Raw genomic sequence first — 24,441 nt, 5'->3', positions numbered from 1 at the left:
AGTATATAGGACTTCCTGTTCCTCTCCCCGTTCCTTTGACTAGTGTTGGGTGCTGATAGGCCTCCGCTTGCTGCAGCTTTTAGGCAGATGGCTGAAGCTGGTTATGTTGTAAATATAAGTGTTTTGCCTGCATAGTTTTTACTGCTGCCACTTCTGTGAACCAGTGCAATATTATAAGTAAGTAAATTATATATATTTTTACTTACTTTACAAGCTGTTGCCTGATTCTTTGTTAAGCAGGGTAAGAAGGGGAAAGCCAACTTACTTTGTTAGCTGGATTTGCTCCAAAGGAGGCTTTGCAGCCTAAGTCCTATGCTTCTGATTTTGCTGCCGAGGTTGGGATTTTGAAACTCTGTTCAACCCACACATGTGGGAGCCTAGAGAAATGAATTGCAATTAGTATATCTTCTTTTACCCATTAAAACCCATCCCACAGGTCACACTTAGTTTGTGCAGAATGAAACTGGGGTCAACAGAGAGAGGTAGCTGTGTTCGTCTTCTTCAACAAAAGCAACAGCAGAGTCTTGCAACACAGCATTTATTATGGCATAAACTGGTGGTAGCCATTGTGGAGCCCTCCATATGTTGTGGACTAATTATCAGGAAATCTGCATAGGTTTGCAATTCAGTGCTATTCAATCTCATTTCAAGCAAATCTTCCAGAAGTTCTCCCATTTCTGTCCATGTGGTAATGGAAGGTTCTGATACAATTTTAGCCAAAGAGCTTGGTTTTAAGCCAGTTGATGATCTGATTGTAACATTTGCTGTTCCTGCAGATTAGTTCTGCATCCAACAGATAATTTTGGGTCAGGTAACAAAGCAAATCTATATGTTCACAAACATCTCCAATATTACTGTCCTCTCTGCATGCAGATACTATATGATATGAAAGATTTCAGGACCTGAGACAAAAAGAAAAGGTAGAACTGAAGATGGCACAGGCTGCAATCCCAGTTCTTTCTAAGATTGTGGTGTAATTTTTATATTTTGCAGCCCAGGACCTATGCGAAGTCGAAAAGCATGATTGCGAACAGATATGCGTGAATACACCCGGATCCTATGTTTGCCAGTGTTATGATGGTTATGAACTTGAGGAAGATGGAAAGAAATGCTTCAGTATGTATCTGCTTCCTATTATTCTTATACTTAAAAAAAGAAAGCAAGGAAAAAGAGGCTGCTTTTATTGCGATAACTGTCTTGGATATCTCTAGTCTCCTATATTCAGTTTGGAGTATCAGGGATGACCGGGTGGCTGAGACCCATAAGCTGTCAGCTCACATGTTCCATTGCTTGTGGGGAATGGAAGGTTCTGCTGGCTGCAAAGCCGTAAGATAACATCTTGCAGAACTAATGTGGGAATAGGATGAAGGGAAGGAAGAATTCATGTGGTGCCACTCTAAGCAGGAGAACTCCAGCAATGGCAGGAAAATTATCAGACACAACAACAAACTAAAAAGTTTAAGGGCACAAGCTCTTTGTGGTAGCTATGTGAGTTGTTCCTAATGTTATGATTGATCTGCTGTTTCCCACATTGTGGACTTCCCTTTTCTGGAGCTGGAAGGGAACACCTCCACATTTCATTAAAGAGTGTTCCTTGATGCTAAACAACTGTCTTTCTCAGGCTCCAGTTTTTAAGAGCTTGCTAAAAAAATATGTGAAAGCATACTGATTCCATCATATGTTCAAGTTTTCTTAGGCCCATAAACACAGTCACACCCCAATACTTTGTAAGCAAAACAGCTTCCCACAGCTGTACATTCTCTCTAGCAAACTTCACTCTGAAACCCATAAAACTTATTGCTTTTCAAATAACAGCTGTTTTATGTTACTACTTTGCATGAGGAATGGGTTGTTCTTTGTTCTAATGAATACTTTACTTTCTGATTGCTGAATACTTAAACTTCTTATATATAAATTGGATGCATTTCCATTTACATGCACTATGTTCTCTTTTTGTTTATTTAAGTATTTTCATTTGCTTGAATACCTCCTGTCCTATGCCCTACTGAGATCCCTAAAAGTCAAAGCCATCTTCTTTTGTATAGTATTTGTTAATTTCTCCAGGGGCACATAGACACACTAGCTGTTCTGTAACTGTGCAACTCCTTTCCCCTAGAGAGTTCTCATAGCCCAAATATGTAGCTTAAGTGCCATGATACTTTTCTTTTTCTTTAAGCTAGGGCTGAGCTATAGGTAGCTCTCAGATGAGCCAGAAGCTGAACCAGACTAAAGAGACTGATAGGAAGACTTTTGCAGCTTTTTCTATCCAGAAGGGCCCAATGGCCAACTGGGGGGAAGGGAGGGACTAATCCAGAGCCTGAGAACATTTCACTAGAAGGAACTTGTTCCGAATGGCAGCTACACAGAGAATGGAACCCAGTTCTAGCCCTGGCAGCTTCTGGCACTTCAGGGACACAAGGAATTTAAAAAAGCATTTCCATGCAATTTCAACCATAGTATAAACTTCTCTGCTTAGACTTAATTATATTCAAGGCTCATTGGATAATTTAGCAGGAGCTTATTAGTGGCTTATGGAATGATGAGTCCTCTTCTCACTCTCAAAACATGTCTATTCTCATATTCATGTTATGTATTTTCCCTTCCTCTTGACCTAATTCTACAGAGGTGTGGCTTCTCTGCATTTAGCTTGGAGGAACTCCATAATACAGTATGTGCAGCTTATAGGCAGCTTAGGCTGAAGTCCTATGTACCTTCCAAATGAGTAAATCTAAATGAGCACAGTGGGACTTACTTCCAATTGTGTGCTGAAAAAAACATAATTTTTTTTTTATGAATGCCCTTACCCTAGCCATATTTATTTAGATTTAATTATCATTGATTTCAGTGGACCTATATCCATCTAACAGTGCTTAAGGTTGTGGTCCTGTTGTACACTCCATTTTAGTTTTTTCTACACCTTGAACTTTTAAGATACAATTTGCAATGTCTCACTGGAATACTGTTCCCTTACATTTCCAATGGTCAGGCATGAGTGTTGTTGCTTAAGTAACTAAAGCTTTACCACCTGACAACAAGGGAGAGGTGTCAGCAGGTTCAGGGGAACCCCAAGTTTTGCAGAAGACAAAAGTGCCTTCTTTCTCAAGAGTGGATTAAAGGTAAAGGTACCCCTGCCCATACGGGCCAGTCGTGACCGACTCTGGAGTTGTGCGCCCATCTCACTTAAGAGGCCAAGGGCCAGCACTGTCCGGAGACACTTCTGGGTCACGTGGCCAGTGTGACAAAGCTGCTCTGGCGAGCCAGCACCAGCGCAGCACACGGAAACGCCATTTACCTTCCCGCTATAAAGCGGTACCTATTTATCTACTTGCACTTTGACGTGCTTTCGAACTGCTAGGTGGGCAGGAGCTGGGACCGAACGATGGGAGCTCACCCCGCCGCGGGGATTCAAACCACTGACCATACGATCGGCAAGTCCTAGGCGCTGAGGTTTTACCCACAGCGCCACCCGCGTCCCCAAGAGTGGATTATATATGCCAAATGAAATACTACTACTTTTCTCAAGAGTAGATGATATGTGCCAGATACTATTAGTTTCAAAAACCTAGAATAGTCATGTTGTCTGAACATCTCAACTTTACCCCAGGAATAAAGAGTAAATTACAGTCGAATCAGAGCCCAGCCATTCTGAATTCTGTGTGGCGCTTAATAATTGAATCTATAGGACAGAAAAAAAACTAAACAGTTTAAACATCAAGAACCGATGTTTTGACTGAACTGAAGTAATACTGCAACACAGCACATATGTGTATGTGAAAACACACAAAAGATGTTGCATATGTGGTGTTTTGTGTGTGTACATTATCCCTCGCCAGATAAAATTGTGTGCCCTTCACACTTAATATTAGAGATGACTGACCCTCATCAGGATACTACAATTTCTTTCTTGCAACTCTTTGTTGGAATCCATTGCAATGTATATATGATTGGGACCAGACCATAGAAGGCAATATGTTCAGTACCCTCCACACCCTTCTGGCTTTCAAACAATGTGAAATATTTAACAAAAGTAGTAATCAGAAGCAGATAAACATGTTTTCAGGGGAAAGGAACAACAACAAAAAACAGATGGGAGAATTGTAGTCAGGTTTTTTTCCATGCCAATGGCCAATATCCCTAGTAACAACAACCATCTATGCATATATTCTCTCTCGTGCAATACAGCAGACTAGCTGAAGTGACTTTAAGATATACGTCTGTCAACTACCTTGCTGGGAATTATCTATAAAGCAAATTCACATGTAAAGTATAAGAAGAACCAAACTGCCATTTATTTATTTATTAAAAAAGGTCTAATGGAAAGTTTTGCCTACTTTACACTGATAGAAGTTGGTCTAATAAAATATCATCTTAAATGCTCTTCATTGCTAGATATTCCTATAAATGCTATTCAGATAAATGTTATAAATAGTTGGTCTTTATGCTGTCCTAGAAGTTTAGTATGTTTACAATTCATATTGCCTCATTTCAAAGTGGATATTGTAGAGCTGTAAAATATTTATTATGTTTTTGTATATGCTGGAAGCTGCCCAGAGTGGCTGGGGCAACCTATTCAGATGGGCAGGGTACAAATAATAATAAGATGATGATGTGTGTAATAATTGGGACTTTTTAGTTTAGAAAAAAGGCAAGCAAGTGGGGACATGATAGAGATTTATAACATCATGCATGATGTCGAGAAAGTGGATAGAAAGAAACTGTTCTCAGGAAGCTGAATGCTGGTTGTAGCCAATGCTAGTCCTGCTCAGAGCAGACCCACTGAAATTAAGGGACACAACTAATATCCATGAATTTCAATGGGTCTACTCTGAGTAAGGGATCCAACCCTATTACTCATCTATTCGCCAAAGGCGCTAGTCGCTTTTGTAGTTTCGAAATAACTTTGTAATATATGTTTTCCCATTGATTGGGACTTCATTAGTATAAATAAGTAAATTATATCCTGAAATGTACTGTGGTTATTGTAGATTGCTGTTACTATAATTTTGTCTCACGAGGCTGCTGAAAAATTGCGCTTGAGATTTTTAAGGGAAAGCTGATTATTGCTTTAATTTTCAAGAAATGTTCCATATGACTGTCTTCGGCCTGGAACAAGGAAGGTGTTTGCCAGGAAAGTGGTTACACATCCTACATGACGGAAAGTCTAAATTGTTTGGACTCTGCCCAATTTCTTTAAGTCAGCAAAGCAGAAACTCCCATAATGTGAAAGAATATTATCAGCTGCTTTTTGTTCTGTTTTCCCAAAGTTGCCTAAATTATGGCAGAGTTATAGTTGTGGGATTTGGGGAGAATGCATTAATCCAAACAAATGGACATTAAAAAAAATTTTTTTTAAGTAATATGATTTTGGAACGTAAAAAAGAAATATAACAGGATCTAGCAGCTAGTTCATAATGGCTTAGTTGGCACTGTTGGGAATGCCGTACTTGGTAAAATTTATATGAAACATGACATTATTTCAAGGGCAAAAAATGGAAACTTTGTTCTTTTTATTAGTCCGAATGATCTAAGAAACCACTTTGTGATTTGATTATGTTTATCCTTTGTTTAGAATAATTCTTTAAAAACTGACACAAGCTCCACAGAGATAAATACAGTTCAGCTTCATCTATCCAAAATCTGCAGAGCATTCCAAACAATTTAGAATGTTCTGAAAGAGGGTTTGATTAACAGGTTTACATTTAGGCAAATAGAAGATATTTGATAAGGGCACAAATATATTTTAATAAGCAGAAATTTTGGGAATGGGAGTTTGCACAATGACAGATATATAATGTTTAATATTTTCAGGGTATAGCTTACACCATTTCACAACCACTTTCACAAATTAGTTTAGTTTTGGCATCTTGCCTAGTGCTTTGTAGATAAATATTACGTCCTGTTTATATTTAGTGAATATAAATTACCAAAATGACTACAACAATGCTTCTTGCTGTCAAAGAGCAATACAAGCCCAGTATGGTGTAATGGCTAGAGGGCTTGGAAGGCCCAAGTTCAGATAGCTGTGAAGCTCAATGGGAGGCCCTGAGGCTAAGTTGCCTAATTTATAAGGTTGTTGTAAGGAGGGGATAGGGGACGGAGAATAGCATGCATGCATCTTTCAGCTTCTTGGAGGAAGAATGGGATAATAATGTAAGTAAGCAAGTCGTGGTGAACTATGAGGCCAGGGTTTACATTATAAGCTTGGAAACACAGAGGGACAAAATTACAGTGATACCTCAGGTTAAGAACTTAATTCATTCCGGAGGTCCGTTCTTAACCTGAAACTGTTCTTAACCTGAGGTACCACTTTAGCTAATGGGGCCTCCTGCTGCCGCCGCGCCCCAGCTGCGCGATTTCTGTTCTCATCCTGAAGCAAAGTTCTTAACCAGAGGTACTATTCCTGGGTTAGCGGAGTCTGTAACCTGAAGCATCTGTAACCTGAAGTGTATGTAACCCGAGGTACCACTGTAGTTTGCAGAACAGTAAGTGGCTTCATTGGACAGTTGCCAGATCCACAAATTGCTCATTCCTTTAAATGCTCTTTTAAGGGAGAGAGAAGGATGCTGCTGTGTTCAACCATGCCCACTTATGTCCTCCACCATTTGCTATAGTGGTGCTCAAATAAGGTCCTCTTGATGGGGAGAACAGGTGAGGGGAATCAAGGTTGAAACAAGGTGTGAAGCGTAGAGGCTACACCCTTTCTCAGAGGGTTTAAAGGTGTAACATCATATTTCTTTACCATTTATCCACATAATTAGCTGCCCCCGGTGGGAATTGGAAAATTCACAATGAATTGATATCACAACACAATAAACTGGTTCTGCAGGGGAAAAGGAGAGTCAGTATGGTACAGTGTATAGTATAGACTGGAACATGGAAGACCTGGGTTCAAATCCCTGCTCAGCTATGAAACTCAGTGCGGGACCCTGGGCTAATCACAGTCTCTCATGCTTTTCGCTCCTTGGAGGAAAGGGAGTATATCAATGAAACAAACAAATTGACCTAAGGATGCCATTTTTGGTAGACGCTCCGTGTGGGGTACAACACGGAGCTTCTACCAAAAATGGCATCCCTGGGTCAATTTGTATGTTTCATTGATAAGCTGCTAATGTGAAGTTCTTCCTTCAGTGTTTTATGGAGAGAGCAGGGGTTTTTTTCAGCTTGAACTCACTGGAACTCCGTTCTAGCACCTCTCAGGTGGGCTTCATTGTCATTCTAAAGAACGAGTGAGGTGTTCATGGTGAGTTCCAGCACCTTTTTCTTCTTCTGGAAAAATAGCACTGGAAGAGAGAGATTAGTTCTAACCAAATCACTGCTTCCCAAAGGATCTAGTTCCTGAATATTGTTCCGTACTCACCACATTTTAAGTAACACCCTCAGTTTCTTCCAAACTGTAAATTTTTCTAGGCGATGACAAAGGAAACTTTCGTGTTTAACCTTGAGCAGTCAGAGTCAAGTTTATTTTGGCTGCACTGTGATAGTCAAGAAAGAGAACAGTGCTCAAACAGCTAGCACAGAGTTTGGTATGTGTCAGACTGAGTACAGCACCATTTCTACACCCACGTGCTTTGTCTCACCTGAGGGTCTATGAAGGCAACTTTAATTTCAAGGATTGTGAACGTTGCTTCCATTCCTCCAGACTCTGCAGTCCAGATGTATGGCGTGCTTAAACCAAATAGGGAATCTCAGATCAGGGGGCCAAATGCAACCTTCCAGGTCTCCCCATCTGGCCCTCAGAACTCTCTGCAGGCCATCTACCCTCTCCCTAAACCATACCCCTCACTGGCTCTGCTATCCCACCTGAATGTGTTTCCCTGGCTGCAATGTGTCCTTGGACTCTGATAATGCCTCTGGCTTGTCTGCTCCTGTTCATCAGGCAGTGGCTTTTTCCACCTGCCTTGCCCCAACCTTAGGAGTCTTCCCCAGACCATGTCTTTGAGAACTACAAAAGCAGCTGGGAAGAGAGAAGAGGAGCTTAGGGAGATATATAAGTCGTGTGTCCTTGTTTCTCAATTTGATCCTTTTACATAGTTTTGTGGTATTTAATGCATTGTGACTTGCTGTTATTTTTACTGATCATAGTTTAGTAAAAAAAAATTTTTATTGTAATTGATGTGTGAACTGTATAATTATTATTTGCTATTTAATTTTACTGTTGACTATTATATTCTAATGCATTGTTGAATATTGCTTTATTTGATATAAGTTGTTTAAGTTATTGTGACTTTCTCTGGTATTGGATCAGATTGTTATGAGGTGTGTGATCTTTGCTGTCTGTTTTGTTGTTTCTTCAGCTTGTAAACCACCTTGTATACAAATTAAAAGTGAAATGAAAAAATGAGAAGGAATGGAGGGTAGGGAGGGTGTGTGTGTGTAGAAAGTAGCCTACTGTAGAAAGGTGAAATTCACATTTGTTGTTTCCACACACACCCCTTTACCTCTGACCCTGCCCTCCACAGACATGTGGCCCCCTGAAGTTTACCCAGATTGGAATGTGGACCTTAGGCTAAACATGTTCCTTAAAAAGGTAAAGGACCCCTGACAGTTAAGTCCAGTCGCAGACAACTCTGGGATTGCGGCACTCATCTCGCTTTACAGGCTGAGGGGGCCGACGTTTGTCTGCAGACAGTTTTTCCGGGTCATGTGGCCAGCATGACCAAGCCGCTTCTGGTGAAACCAGAGCAGTGCACGGAAACACCATTTACCTTCCAGCCAGAGCGGTACCTTTTTATCTACTCACACTTTGATATGCTTTCGAACTGCTAGGTTGGCAGGAGCTGGGACTGAACAACGGGAGCTCACCCAGTCATGGGGATTTAAACCTCCAACCTTCCGATCGGCAACCCCTAGGCTCAGTGGTTTAGACCACAGCACCGCCCACGTCCCTCCAATATGTTCCTTACCCGTAGTTTAAGTTATTACTGGCCCCTTACCAACCCACAGCTGACTTGCACAGGAAAATTGTCCACTGTGTAGTTCACACAGTTGGCTTCCAACATCTTCAGGGGATGATGGAATTCTCCCCTTTCCCCAGGACACCTCACTTCCCTTTCCCATGAACACAAGGTATGGAAGATCATGCTTTAGAATGAAGTTCATGTCAGCTGCTCCAACAGGATTATAGCAATAATGTGATGGGAAGGTCAGTTTAAACATGTGCTATGCTCTTCGTGTCACTGCAGTCCAAATTGAATCTAGATGGAAAACCACACACCCATTGTCCACTTCTTTCAGCAGCACCTGACTAAAGGCCTTAGTTGATAAGTTGTTGTAATGTTGGCATCTGTCTGTCTTGAGAGACAATGGAGTGAGCCTCCAGTGATGAAGTCAAGCTGCTGCGTTAGCAACATCAAAGTGACCTCCTCAGGGCGCAAGCCTGGGCAGTGTGTATGGAGGTCCTGGGCTGCCCAGATGACAACACACACACACCCCTTTGGTCTTGCTGATGTGGTCCAAAACAAAGCAGAGTTATACCTTTGTTAGCAGCTTAGCTTAGTTGCCAGCAGGAAGTGTACAAGGCACCATCCAGTCATCTTAGGCAGTGTTCCCCAACCTTGGGCCTCCAGCTGTTTTTGGACTACAATTCCCATCATCCTTGTCTACTGGTCTTACTAGCGAGGGATGATGGGAGTTGTAGTCCAAAAACAGCTGGAGGCCCAAGGTTGGGGAACACTGATCTTAGGGACTCCACTCCAGATTTGTGTAGGGTTTTCTTCTCCAGAAGATATCCCGCAAGGCTATGGAGGTTTAGGATCAGAGTTTTCCATCTCCTAGATGGACTACCTGCCCACCGCCAACATTGCAAACATTCATTTGTCAAGTTCTGTCCCTGAGTGAGCTTGTTGTTCTTGTTTGTTTTTCAGTTGTAAATTACTGTGCTTTGAATAACCAAGGCTGTCAACATGAATGCATTAATACTGAAGACTCCTACTACTGTCAATGCCGCAAAGGGTTCATTCTCAATCCGGATAAAAAAACCTGCAGGCGTAAGTTTTCCATATCTATGCTCAGTTCTTTCAGATAGTAGCACACAGGTGCATACAGTCTGTTGTAAGGGGAAGTGCCACAGTTCCACCATCTGTTTTGCATGCAGGAGGTCCTGGCTACAGTCCATGGCATCTCCAATGAAAAGGATCTCAGGTTGCAGATATTCTAGAAGGGCCATTCCTAGTAGGTGAATTGGCCTAGATGAAGTACTGCCATAATGTACAATTAACAACACGCTTTAGTACATGTGCCTATATGATACAGGTGGCAGAAAGCATGTGTTTGTTGCATGTTTTAGCATATAGTACATTTGAAATATTTTACATATGTGCCTTAAAAATATAATATGTAAAACACCACTAGGTCCCTAAAGTTCCTGCCCTGAACCATTTAGGAGTAAGCCCCATGAAATTTACTTCTGAGTAGGCATTATGGAATTGTGCTATAAGGTTTACTTCTATTTCCATTTGTTTTGTTTTTGCAAACATTCAGAGTATACCTTAGGGCCAAATGACATGTGACTATCAAATTGGCTTAACCTGGCCATTTTATTTTGAGGGGAAAGCAATACAGTGCTCTTGTTCCAGCATGTGCTCCCGTCCAGATTGTGGCCCCCAAGCCTGCTGAAAATGGGTCCCCCCACCAGCTGCTTTTTGCCACAAAAAGGGCGGTTTGTGAGCTTCCCTGAGCTGTCTTTCTGATAAACAGTGTAGTCAGAGTAATGGGCTAGTTGGAACAATTGGCCTAGTCCACATAGTCTCCAACTGTCCCCGAAAATGCCAGGACTGTCACGAAAACCTGTAAGCCATTATGGCTTCTCGCTTTCTCATGCCGAGCCCCGAATTTCCATCTTTTTTGAGGTATGTTAACCAGAAATGGCTTCATGTAGGGGGAAGAGAGTGTTGCCAACTGAGCCTCCTCCTTTGCCACCGCTCCTGGCAGTCAAAGAAAGCAGGGTGGAAGGAGGGGAGAAGAGTCTTGTGCTGGGTCCAAGGAAGGAAGCCAGGCTGACCAGCTGGCCGGCCGGTGGAGTAGCAGCAGCATCAGAAAGCGGAAGGGGAGGAAGGGGGAAGGAGGCAACAGGGCCACTGCCATCCTTGCCATGCTTGCCATGGGAGGTTGCGACTCTCCAGGCTGGCAGACCCATAGCCACCCATCCAGCTGGCCATGCAAATAAAAACAAGGAGAAAGTGAGCTAGGTCAGGCCTGAAGAGAAGACAGCGGCTAGAGAAGACCCTGGGCAGGAGCAGGCCCTGAAGGTCGTGGGAAAGGGTGTAGCTCAGTGCTTCTCAACCTGTGGGTCCCCAGATGTTGGACTACAACTCCCATCATCCCTGACCACTGATCATGCTGGCTAGGAATGATGGGAGTTGTAGTCCAAAAGCATCTGGGGACCAGCTGGTGGGGTGCAGGCCGGCCTCTGGGGGGCTGGAGTTTAAGAGGTAGCAGGGGCAAGGAGATTATGGGAGTCATAGGTGGGCATTGGAGCTAGCTGGGCTTCAGGGAGGGGTTGTCTGTATCATGGAAAACTTTAATAAAAATATTAACGTGCAAAAAAACAAAGCCCCTCCTGGCAGTGATACTGATGTAGACTAGAAGGTCTGTGGAATGTTGGGGTTATGGGTCCAACAAGACCAATTAGATGTATTCTGTTCCCATTAGTGGCTGGCAGGGTTGCATGGCTGGGGCTGTATCATTTTCTGGACCTCCTAACCCCTCAGGTTGCTGCCAGTTATTGAGAGGGCAGGACAAAGCAAAGCAGCACTGACCTCAACATGGTGTAGATGTAGCTTTGGGAGTGTCAGACTGGCCTGCGGTTTGCTTCTGTTCCCAGATTTATAAAGATTTTATTCAATTTTCTGTGAAAAACTAATGCTCTTCTTATAGTCACATCTCTGGCTGAAGCCTTTATTTTTGATTACAGTCTGCTCACTTTGTGTACTACTCCTGTTACTTAAATAATAACAATTCCCCCCTTCCCCCCAAACTTCAGGACCAGACTACTGTGCAATGCAAAATCATGGGTGCCAGCAGGAGTGTGTCAATACAGATGAATCCTATCACTGCCGATGCCAGCAAGGCTTTATTCTCAATCCAGATAAGAGAACGTGCAAAAGTATGTTGTCCTAAAGTGTATAGTAAGTTCATCTGTTTTTACTTCTCAACATCACCGTCACAGCTTTCTTTTAGTTCCTTTTTGCCATTTTGAGGTGTAACTTTTGAACATGCCTATAAAAACCACCTCCTCCTTATGTCTTCATTATAATTCCTAAAATCAACCAACCAATCCTCCACGCACATAGAAATATCTTTGTGCCAACTTAAAGAAGCACATGTGCATTAAGAAGCCTCCTTGGTGGAACTCCAGTCCCATGGCCTTCTACCAAAAGACAATCTCTAAGCCTCTTTAAAAACCAGTATGAAACTTAGAGGTTGCACTGACGTTTGGTGGCTGGTTTGCATGGAGGATTTTGCATGTTACCTTTTTAACTTTATGTTTATATATGACAATAGTGCAAAGTTTATTTGACTATATTCCCAGAAACAACCAGAGCCATGCATTTTGGAGAACAACACTTACACAAAGAAACTGATGAAACCACCCTAAGAGGCAGAATTGCATCTAGGGTTGAATGGTAGGCTCTGTCAGGGGCTTGTCCTACACTCAAGTAGGACCTTGGTAGAGACACATGCCCGACTGGCATGTTCTCTCCCTCCTGGTCGATTGTTCGGGAGCTTCAAAAGCTTTCTTCAGCCCGAACATCACAGCGACCGATGCTAACAGACATTGGCACACTTAGGGAATCGCAGAGTGTTCGCAGCTTGCAATAGCCAAATATTTTGAAAGGTCTTGTCCTCCTGATACTGTCTCTTGCATATGCAAACAGTCCTAGTGAACTCTTAATTTTGCTTTTGGTGTCTAGCACCAAACTGGAAGATGAGGTGTTTTTAATGGTTTTACATGATGGTTCTTAAGTATTATTTTTCAACAATTATGTTCCAGCATTGTTACATTACATGTTTTCCTTCCCTTCCCACAGGAATAAATGTCTGTGCTTTGGGAAAACATGGCTGTGAACATGAATGTGTTAACACAGAAGACGGGTATACTTGCAGATGTCGAGCCGGATACACTCTGAACCGTGACCGCAAAACATGCAGAAGTGAGTATGTCAGACATTCTGGTGGAGTTAATCTGTATACTGGACAGAGTTCTGAAGCAAACCTATGCTACAGATCTCCTCAGGCATTATAAATATGGGCTTTTGTAAAGCTAGCAAGATTCAGCATAAGCTGAGATAATGCCAGCGTGTGATTTAAATACTGTATATTTCTTTAACAAACAAACTTGCTGCAAAGTTCTAGAAAGAGGAATGCCTTACTGCTGAATGTATTTTAGGTCCTTATCTTAGAAAGTGCAGATAATAAGAGAGCATGCAGTGTGTGTGTTTTGTTACTGGTTCTGGGCCTGTTTCTTTGCTTTAGGCATCTCTTACGCAAAAAAATGACTTACTGATTATTTTTTTTGCAACTCCACATATTAAGTAGTTGTCCACATGGCACTTAAACTATGGAATTCACTCCCTCTAGAAGTAATGACGGCTACCAGCTTGGATAGCTTTAAAAGGTATTTAGACACATTCACGGAGAATAAGATTATCAGTTGTGGTTCGAGGACCCGACCCCCGCAATGTGGAAAGAATACACAAGGACACGTGATATAAGGTTAATGGGCAAGGAAAGGCCACAACTTTATTGATTACAGCAGTGAAAAGGTATTGGCTTAGGCACTGGATTTCTCAAACAAGTGGGTTTATTCACCAGAAGGTGGAGCCTGTTGATGCTAATCCAACTATAGGCTCTCCCCTGATGTCACTGAGGGTCGTGCCATGGCCTCCCGCCAAGCAGGCATTGGACAGAATACACGACCGCCAGATTCCTTTAACGGAATACCCAAAAATTGAAGGCATAGGCGATGGCCACACCTAGCTCTTCGACACAGCATAACACATTATTCCAATGCCTAACCTACCCACCAATACCACAAAAGTTGTGACGATTGCTACGACGTAGGCGAAAAAAACAAAAAGCCTAATGCCAAATGGAAAAACTCCTACCAGGCCCCCTGGACAACCAGGGCGACCAACCTAAGATCCATAGCAAGGCCAATGACCTAAGCCCTAACTCAAAGGGAGTGGAGGGTGGGTGACTCGCGACGAGACGACGAAGAATGAGGCCGGGGAGAGGCTGGCGCCGCAGCGAAAGGCTGCTAAACACGCCCCCCCTCAGGAACATGGTTGGATGCCTGCCGAGGGGCGTGGGCGCCAGCCAGGTAATGGAGGCAGGGGGCTAACGCCACCTGCTAGGGGCGGAGCTCGGGCTCCCGCCCACAACCACTCCCCTCTCTTGCAGAGAGGAGAGTCCTTGCTGTTCGCCATGAAGGCTGTATTCTGTCTCTGCTGTAAGTGGCAATATGATTTGGACTGCCAAGTTGCTAAGAATCACAAGTGGGGAGTGCTCTGTTGTAATCAGGTTCTGCTTTTGAGCTTCCACTGGGCATCTGATTGGCCAGTGTGAGAACAGGATGTTGAACTAGATGGGCCTTGGCCTGATCCAGCAGTGTGATGTCGTACGTCTGTGTCGCATGTGTGATGTCACATGCATGCGACGAGCCCCTCCCCCCCTCATGTCACGCAAAACTCGGCGCCTCTGAAATCAGGATATCTATCATCTGTCCCAAAGTCTCCTTTTTTAAAAGAAATGGTAAATGCAGCTACAGGAGGGGTAGGATTAGGATCAGGACTATGGCACTAAGGATGAGATTTTTAATCCTTTCTCCCTGTAACATTTTCCTGATGCAAAATCTGCCCCCAGACTGCTATTTGCTCTGCAAGAGAAAGCCTATAGGTTCCTCCATGGTACCACGAGTTTCCACCCTGAACCAACTGAAGCTTCAGGGAGGCAATACATATTGAGAAAATGGTACACAGAAACAGGTTTTGGGTTTTTTAAATCACCTCTCCTCAACACTACACGTCAAACCACAGTCTCCTTCTTGTGGCATTATTTACCAATAAAAAACGCAGGAAATCTGATCACAGATCCCCTGGTGTTCTTTCGAGTTTAGCCCTGAAAAGTCAGGTCATGCAAGTGAATAGCCTTTACTATAGTCATAGAAATCAAAGAGGGTGTTCCCTTGCATGTAGCGTGAGCTCATATAATGCACTTTTCCATCTCATTCCTGTGCAGTCTGGAGGAATTGTGCATACTGTTTGCCTATTTGAAATGGTTCTAAGAGTGAGCTATAAAAATAGCAAAGAATGTCTGCTAGCAGAAAGTTAACAGAGGAGTTTGTTTGAAAAGGGGATTTCTTCCCTTCTCTCTCTCCCTCTCTCTCTTGGATCTATTTTCCCCCCAGGAAAAAAAACGCGTTTTGCTCTGTACTGCCAGAGCCAGCATAGAGAGAAATGTACATTCATAAAAGCACGTATCAGCTGCACCTCCCAGTTGTTCCTTCGCGTGAGAAACAAACAGTCCAGGCTTTAGACCTTAACAAATCCTCTGTTGCATGTATATCTGGCATTCTCTCTCCTCTGTTAGGAAGTTCCCCTGCAACAGCTGAGCAGTCATGCTAATTTGCAAAATGGTGATGTTAGGTTTCCTCATTTCATATGATTAAATTATAATTCTGCTACACAGTTAATCCTGAAGATTTCACTGTGAATGTCATGTTGTGGTGACTTTACCAAGTATGACTTCTACTCAAAAAATGTAAACAGTAGTCCAGTCCACCCTCCACCCAGTGTAAGGGAGGTTTGGATTGCTTTGTTAATATAACAGAGTACACTTGATCAGATGTTCCCTCAGTTTTCAGGTATACAGTTGTACCTTGGATCTTGAATGGCTTAGTTGCCGAAAAGGTTTAGGCTCCCGAACGATCGAAAACGTGAAGTGAGTGTTCCAGTTTTCAAACTTTTTTTGGAAGTCGAACGTCCGATGCAGGTTCCAGTTGGTTGCAGGAGCTTCCTGCAGCCAATCAGAAGCCCGCGCTTTGGTTCCCAAACATTTTGGAAGTCAAATAGACTTCTGGAACGGATTCCATTCGACTTCCAAGGTACGACTGTATATATATGGGTGCGGGTGTAAAACAATGGGATCACATGACAATGAAATGCAGAAAGTACATTCTGTGTCCATTCTGTGCAAAGTTTTAACAAAGTCACAGTTTACAATGGTGGGCTTTGCTGATGGTTGTTCCTTGCATATTTTTCACTTCTGGGCTTTAAAAATGCTTTAACATTCCAATGCATTCTTTGCCATTGCTGATACATAACAATCCAGGAAAAGACCACTGTGCAGAGTCCAACCATGGCTGTGAGCATCTGTGCCTGAACACCAAGGACTCTTACATTTGCCAGTGTTCCGAAGGTTTCATCATTAATGAGGATCTAAAGACCTGTTCACGTAAGTCTCTTGATTTGGTTATTGCATATAATTAGAGAAAAACAAGGTGGGTTAAAGTGCTGAATTTTTTAATTCTGTTCTGAAAGGCAATTTTGAGGAAAGCTCGAGATTATAGCATGCACTCAGGTTTTTTGGGAATCCATAATTAAAGCAGGCAGATTGGAATCTTGAGCCAATAAACAGAAACAAAGCTTCATAGTCCCATATTCCAAGCTGGCCCTTTAAAATTGATCGTGACATTCCCTGTTATTTTCATGTGTGCCATATCACACCACCCTTTACTTCTGTTAGTTAGGCATTCCTCAGTGGGCTGCTAGTGAGGCCAGGCATAATACACCTATTTGTTTTTGTTTTGATCCACTGTTTTATCCGAGTCCGATGTATTGGAAGACTTGTATCTTTAAAAAAAAAAAACATGCATGCAAAGGTAAACAACACCTGCCTGTATGCCCACAATGGATCCCAGGTTTGTGGAACTCAGGGTGGGTGGGTTAGTACTAATTGAGGGGAAGGGGAAACAGCACACAGTGTGAATACACCCCATCAAGCAAACCCTACCTGTGTGGATAGGGGAAAATGAGACAGAATTCAATTGAAAGTCCTCATGTGTAGATGAACTTGCACAAGGAAAAAAAACAAATATGTGCAACTTACATGTGCATTAACACTTTGGTGTGTACACAGCCTAAATTTTAAAAGGGGGGAGGGACCATTGGACCATTCCTTAACAATTCCCCATATCACTAGTAATGAGTGATAATAACTTCCCTTTCCCCGCTCAGTTAATTTTGAGAATCTTTGGGTGGTATTCAACTATGTTTTACTTAGACCCATTGAAATTAATGGGCCTAACTAAAGGCTTGCCCACACTTCCGCTTGAGCTGTGCCTAGAAAGCATGGGGCTCAGTGGTTTTCCCCTTGGCCCACTCCTTTCCCAGGGAAAACCTGCTCTTTAACTCTAAATCAGAACAAACAGCAAGACATGGAAAACCTGATTGCTATTTGCTCTGATTGAGCACCAAAGAGCAGTTTTCCCCAGGTGGGAAAGCAGCAAGACAACAGGAAGTGTGGCTAAATCCTTAGTTATGTTCATTAGCTTTGATGGGTCTACTCTCTCTGAGTAGAACAGTTTAATATCATCCAGTCTCTTTCCTACATAAAAGTAAAATCAAGGAATGTGACAATTGGCACGACAACAGTGTTAAGTAGCCATTCATGATTATGGTACTTGATGAGGGTTAGCAGAAATATGTAATTTTAAGATAACTACCTGGTATGTATGTAATCATATGACAACACCCTGTGGTTGAGCAGGGTTAAAACAGAAACTTGGATGCTGTGGCTTGAAAGGAAAAACTGAAAATTAAGGGGAATAACACTTTAGTACTAGCTATTCTAACCCAGCCCTAGGTGTCTGTTTGAATCCAGAGTAGCCAAAAAGCAACAGGCTTGCTGAAATAGTTTTATCAACCTACCAATGGAAAGAGTTCTTTCCTGGATAACAAGAGAAATGTTTATCCTTTATGGAGTTTTATTTTCCTCCGGGCAGCACTTGGGATTTCCATCAAAAGCTCTAAAATTTTATATTTGCTACTCAACTCCTGTGTGTAAAGTTCTCATTTTATGGCTTTTCCTTCTGGAGATTCTTACTTCCCAATTTGCCTTGCTTATTATTTAGAAACAGGCAATACTTATTTTGTGCTGCTAGGAAATCTCATGGGTTATATTACTCAATTGACCTGAAGTTTAACAGTTGCTTAAATCAACAGCAGAGGAAAGAGCCCAGCACACTCATTCTAGTTCTAATACAAAGCACTTGAGAAATAAGTGGCTATAGCCCCTTGTGCAAGCAAAGAATTATTAAACATCAGGGGCAAAGTAGCCTTTTTGTGACCCACCATTGTCTCCCAAGAGAAATGGATGCCAACAAATTTCTGTTACGTCTTTAGTTATGTGTCTTTTTTTTTTAACAGGTTGTAAGCCACCTTCAGCGTGGCTTTAACTTTGGAAAAGTGCCATACAAATAAAACGATTGATTGGTCTAATTACCAAGTGGCACTTTCAATCACAGGGAGCCAATGTAGTGCCCACCAGATATTGTTGGACTGCAACTTACTGAACAATGGCCATGCTGGCTGAAGGGAGCTGTGGTCCAATATCCTCTGGAGGACTCCACATTGTCAGTCCCTCCTGCTTTAAATGCACAGGAACTCCAGATACACATTGGAGTACACAAGCTAGAGTCATAGGGTCCATTGGTCTGCTCTTAGTGGTGTGGCACTAAGTGAAAGTGCATATGTCCTTTCCCCCCGCCCCCCGGCACCCCTCCCCCCAAAAAAGATTGGGCAAGGGGTGTTTACTTTCATTCTGTGCACAAGAGACTAAATTTATCAACTCTTTAGAAACTTCCTCGGTTACCATCCTGTTTGCCCTGACTTCATTTCCCTCCACTTCCTTTGTTGTTTCCTTTGCCTGTTTTCAAGTTCCCTGGGTGTCAGGACTCTTCTTTGCAAATACATAATAATAATTGCAACTTTTTTATTCCCAGGGGTGGACTATTGTTTGCTGAATGACCACAACTGTGAACATTTGTGTGTAAATAGTGAAAGATCTTACGCCTGCCAGTGCTTTGAAGGATATGTGCTGCGTGGGGATGGGAGAACTTGCAAACGTAAGTTTGTTTTCCCCAACCTAGTTCACTTATTTTCTCGTGTGTGTGTGTGTGTGTGTGTGTGTGTGTGTGTGTGTGTGTGTATGTATGTAAGTGAGTGAGAGCTGGACCATAAAGAAGGCTGATTGCCGAAGAATTGATGCTTTTGAATTATGGTGCCGGAGGAGACTCTTGAGAGTCCCATGGACTGCAAGAAGATCAAACCTATCCATTCTTAAGGAAATCAGCCCTGAGTGCTCACTGGAAGGACAGATCCTGAAGCTGAGGCTCCAATACTTTGGCCACCTCATGAGAAGAAAAGACTCCCTGGAAAAGACCCTGATGTAGGGAAAGATTGAGGGCACAAGGAGAAGGGGACGGCAGAGGACGAGATGGTTGGATAGTGTTCTCGAAGCTACCAGCATGAGTTTGACCAAACTGCAGGAAGCAGCGGAAGACAGGAGTGCCTGGCGTGCTCTGGTCCATGGGATCACAAAGAGTCGGACACGACTAAACGACTAAACAACAACTATATATCTATATCTATATATATATATATATATATGTATATCTAGGTTCACAGATAAATAAAAATTGCCAACTGTTATTACTGTGAATAACATAGTTACCGAATTACCCATGGGGGCTGTTTTCAGATTTCACTAGTAGATTTATGCGGTATTGTGTAGTATGATGATTGTTGAGCTCAAACCAAAGTTCAAATGAGTGATGATGAGAGGGAGCTTGGGGAAGCAGAGCCAAAGGTTTTATAGTCTTCATGTTGACTCATAGGGTGAGCATGTGGCGTTACAAAAGAAAAGAATTGTCTGATTTCAGGTAGAGATGTCTGTAGATCTGTCGACCATGGATGTGAGCACCTTTGTGTCAGTGATGGCATTTCCTATGCCTGCAAGTGCCACGAGGAATTCATACTGAGCGAAGATGGGAAGACCTGCAGAAGTAAGCAAGCACTCCTTAATGGGCTATTCCTTCTGAAGGTTCTGGTTTCAGAGGCTGGGAGTGCTGTTTCAGCGCTTCCCTCCCTGTAAGCTCAGGTGTGTGCTATGCTATAGCTCATCTTTGTCTAGTGAACTAACTGGGTGTGGCAGATGGAGGACCAGTGAGGGCTGTAGAGGGCTGTTCCTGCTGCTATCTCATGCTGAATCCATGGGCATCCAAGGGCATATCGCCCTGATCTCTAGGCCTCCTTAGGTATGATGAGAGTGGTCTCATGCTTCTGCTGTCTTGCTGGAGCTTGCATGTCTTTCCACGGGGGAAATGCACAGGTTTCCTTTTTGAATTTTATAAGAGGCTGCAGAAAGTGGAAATGTGAGTACACTTGCACATATTATTCCCCCAAATTTATTGTGATGTGCAATGAAGTCCTCAGCAAATTTGAGATTGTGTCTCAAAGAGCATCTCTGACTAGCACATGGCTAGTTGCATGCTACTTCTGAAGCAGGCTTGCAGCCCCCTAACAGAGCTGGGGAGGTCGTGGAGAGCTCACTTGGAGAGCTTGTAGGCAGGATTCTGCCAGATGATGGTCTACCAGTTCACTACTTCTAATCTAAAGTCTCCATTGAGAAATATGTCCTCAGATCAGTTGGCTATGGCTGTGTTTGTGCTAATAAATACAGCATATCTGCAGTACTAGGAAGCATGCATACTAAAGGAGGATGTGAAAACCTGAACCAATTACACAGCGAAAAGTGGACTCATAATTGTCATGTGAATTCATTTTGACAATTGTGCGAAAGCAGGATGTGATCTGAGTTTTATTTCATCTTTGCAATATTGCTCATTCTACCTTTGCATTTATTTCATCTGGAAAACTTATTAATTATGAAAATTATCATTAGGTAAAGACCTCTGTAAATCGGTTGATCATGGCTGTGAGCACCTGTGTGTCAACAGTGGATACTCCTATGTCTGCAAGTGCCACGATGGATTTGTATTAAGAGACGATGGGAAGACATGCAGAAGTAAGCAGCTCAGTCTTGATCAAATGATAGTTATTGTAAATCTGTTCCATCTGTTTTAACCAGCAAACTCTTAACTATACTCAGATCAAGATGTCTGCAAATCTGTTGACCACGGATGCGAACATGTCTGTGTTAGTAATGGGGATTCATATACCTGCAAGTGCCATGAGGGATTTCTATTAAAGCAAGATGGGAAAATGTGTGGAAGTAAGTAATTTGATTATTCCTCCTATCAAATGAATTGTTGTTGTTTTTTGAAGTTGTTGTTTTACTTGTAGAAACACAGGCCCAGTTCACATGCAGCCCTGCTGCTACTCCAGCACACACAAGAAGAGATTGGAGGCATCTGCTTCTGGGCTATACTAACCATAGTTTGACATTTTTATTTATTATTATTTTCTTTTTTTTCTGTCCTGCCCTTCTTCCCAAATGAGCCCAGAGCACAAACAATCAAGCAGCTAAAACAATACAATGGTACCTCGGGTTACATACACCAGGTTACATACACTTCAGGTTACAGACTCCGCTAACCCAGAAATAGTGCCTCAGGTTAAGAACTTTGCTTCAGGATGAGAACAGAAATCGTGCTCCGGCGGCGCAGCAGCAGCAGGAGGCCCCATTAGCTAAAGTGGTGCCTCAGGTTAAGAACAGTTTCAGGTTAAGAACGGACCTCCAGAACGAATTAAGTACTTAACCCGAGGTACCACTACACATTTAAATAAAAGAAACATTTAAAAGCATTAAGAACACCTAAAAACATGCCTTCACAACCAATAATTTCAGGATTGCCAGGATTTCAGTTTCAAATGGCTAGGTGAACAGAAATGTTTTTAATTTCTCCTTGAATGTTAATAACAAGGGAGGGCATTCCACAAAAGGGATACCACCACAGAGAAGACCCTGTGATGTCTGACGAGGTCAAACTGTCTTTAGTTTAAGCTATGGTGTATTAAAGCAAGCCAATATTAAAAGTATGGTTTCTGATTCTGGCTTGTAAAGCATAGTTTAAATGATGCAATCATGGTTCAGACATTAACAATGCACTTTAAACAATGCAGTTTAAACCAGGAAGAATGTTTTCAGTCTGCCTCTCTGGTACATGCTGGTTGGGAGGTCAAATAGAGTCAGGAAGATGAGTGAAGCATCAGGTTAGGAAGATGAGTCCATCCAGCCAGGCTCATCTCCCTGTTTCTTTGAGGCCCTAGGCTGCGAAGATTAAAATATGTGAAGCACCTGACCTGACTATTCTACAATCTTTGTACTTACCAATAATATTTTGATAAACAACTAAGTATTCTAATTTGTTTTCAGGCAAAGACTTTTGCAAGACCATCGACCATGGCTGTGAACATGTTTGCATGAATAATAACAATTCATACTCCTGCAAATGCCATGAGGGATTCATACTGGAAGAGAATGGGAAGACATGCAGAAGTAAGTCACCAGATATTTGGCCTTTGTTTTGTTCTTCAGATGTCCTTTGATTCCTAAAAGGAAGAATCCAGCACTGTAAAAGTGCTATAAAATCTGAGGTCATGAAAGCTGGAAAATGTGTTTAAGAAAATACAGAGTATTCTAGGAACCAACAGTAGGAGCCAGCAATAGGAAACAATAAGTGGCGTTCCTTTGGAATCAATAAACACCTACAATTCTTTTCCAGCACTGGGATTGGGACTGTTCCAACTCAGATATTTTGCAGTATGAAAAGTGACAGTCCTCTTAATGCTGCACAAAGGTGACCCCTGGCCCCCTGCGTATTCAGGGTTGTGCCTTGTTAGGCTGATAGGGTTGCAAAGTGGAGAGGCTATTGGGTTAGGACTAAAGACACCCTGGTTCAAATCCCAGCTCAGCTTGAACCTCACTAGATGATTATGGACCATTCTGCCTAACCCGCTTGTGGGACAAGATACTTTTTCTTCTGCTTTTGGAACAGAAATCTTCTCATACTACGGGAGCTGAGGAAACCAGTCTGGTTTACCTTGCCTGGCGAATCCAGCTAATCTCTTAGTCAAGGCCTTTCCAAGTCCTGTCTGGCTTTTAAAACTGATAGGTTCTATCTTGACTGGCTGACACTTTGCCCGGCCCTGTTTGGCTGAAGGATCTCCAGAGATATGACTCAAGTCCATCAGTCACAATTACAAATTGAAGGTTACCTAACATTAAAGATGGCAGGATAGCCTGTGCTTATATGGAACACAATGTGTGTCGTGTAAATGGGAGTATATATGTGCACATTTCAGTAATGCTCTGAAGGAAAATGTAATGAAAATGATATATAGATGGTACATGACCCCAGTTAAATTGGCCAAAATATACCATTCGTCTGATAATAAATGTTGGAAATGTAAGGAAAATGAAGGAACATTCTTTCACCTCTGGTGGACTTGCCCTAGAGTGAAGGTCTTCTGGGAAATGATATACAATGAGCTGAAAAAGGTGTTTAAGTATACCTTTACCAAAAAACCAGAGGCCTTCCTTCTGGGCATTGTCGGCCAGAATGTGTTAAAGAAGGACAGAACATTTTTTATGTACGCAACAACGGCAGCAAGGATACTCATCGCTAAGAACTGGAAAACTCAAGATCTACCCACACTGGAAGAATGGCAGATGCAGCTGATGGACTATATGCAACTAGCTGAGATGACTGGCAGAATCCGAGACCTGAGAGAGGAGAGGGTTGAAGAAGACTGGAAGAAATTCAAGATTTATCTACAAAAGTACTGTAATTTGGTTGAATGTTAACAAGGATGTCAGAGTAGAAATAATTGTCTACCATCAAATTAGATTTGAGTTTAATGATAAGGGAAATAAGGAAAGTATATATCCCTTTTTGGAGAAAGGAAGAGACTGTATTTAAATGAATGGATTTAAGATTGTAAGCAAAATGATAATTTGCTTGGAAACAATGACGTGAGGGAGTCCAAAGTAGTAATGAAAAGATGTTAAATAATCAATGTTGTTTATTAAATATGCATTTGTATTAAAAAACCTTAATAAAAATTTATATATAAAATATATATATATATATATATATATGTGCACATTTCAGGCACCAGATTTGGATAGTTGCTTTTACCATCCACTTCTTTATTCTAGACAGAATGTATGTATGTCAGATTCTGAAGGAGATAGCAACCAACTTTATTGGTTACAAGAAATAAATCCTAGCAGTGTGCCCACATGAACACTGTGCTGCCTGTATTTTAATTTGTCTGTGTTCAATTGCAAATAACCTGGCTTCTTACAGCATTCTCAGTTATGTCTGAAATATGATGGAAAGCTGGGCTGATTTCTCCTTTTTAATTTATTTGCTGTCAGTATGGGATTTTCAGAATGGAATAAAAGGTCTTTATTCAC

General features: G+C 42.1%; 1 protein-coding gene across 1 annotated transcript in view; it reads left to right on the top strand.

Moving 5' to 3' along the window:
* Positions 1-24,441, top strand: part of MATN2 (matrilin 2) — a 51,065-nt gene that overhangs the window by 16,133 nt on the left and 10,491 nt on the right. The window contains exons 5-14 of the mRNA XM_081919702.1: positions 994-1,116; positions 9,864-9,986; positions 11,981-12,103; positions 13,029-13,151; positions 16,330-16,452; positions 19,001-19,123; positions 19,940-20,062; positions 20,962-21,084; positions 21,169-21,291; positions 22,396-22,518. Of these exons, the coding sequence (XP_081775828.1) occupies positions 994-1,116; positions 9,864-9,986; positions 11,981-12,103; positions 13,029-13,151; positions 16,330-16,452; positions 19,001-19,123; positions 19,940-20,062; positions 20,962-21,084; positions 21,169-21,291; positions 22,396-22,518 (1,230 nt within the window). The remainder of the gene's footprint in view (positions 1-993; positions 1,117-9,863; positions 9,987-11,980; positions 12,104-13,028; positions 13,152-16,329; positions 16,453-19,000; positions 19,124-19,939; positions 20,063-20,961; positions 21,085-21,168; positions 21,292-22,395; positions 22,519-24,441) is intronic.

The sequence above is a fragment of the Podarcis melisellensis genome (assembly GCF_964234715.1).
Source record: "Podarcis melisellensis genome assembly, chromosome: 7".
NCBI lineage: Eukaryota > Metazoa > Chordata > Lepidosauria > Squamata > Lacertidae > Podarcis > Podarcis melisellensis.
Note: the sequence above shows the minus strand (reverse complement) of the source record. Positions and strands in the feature narration are given on the sequence as shown.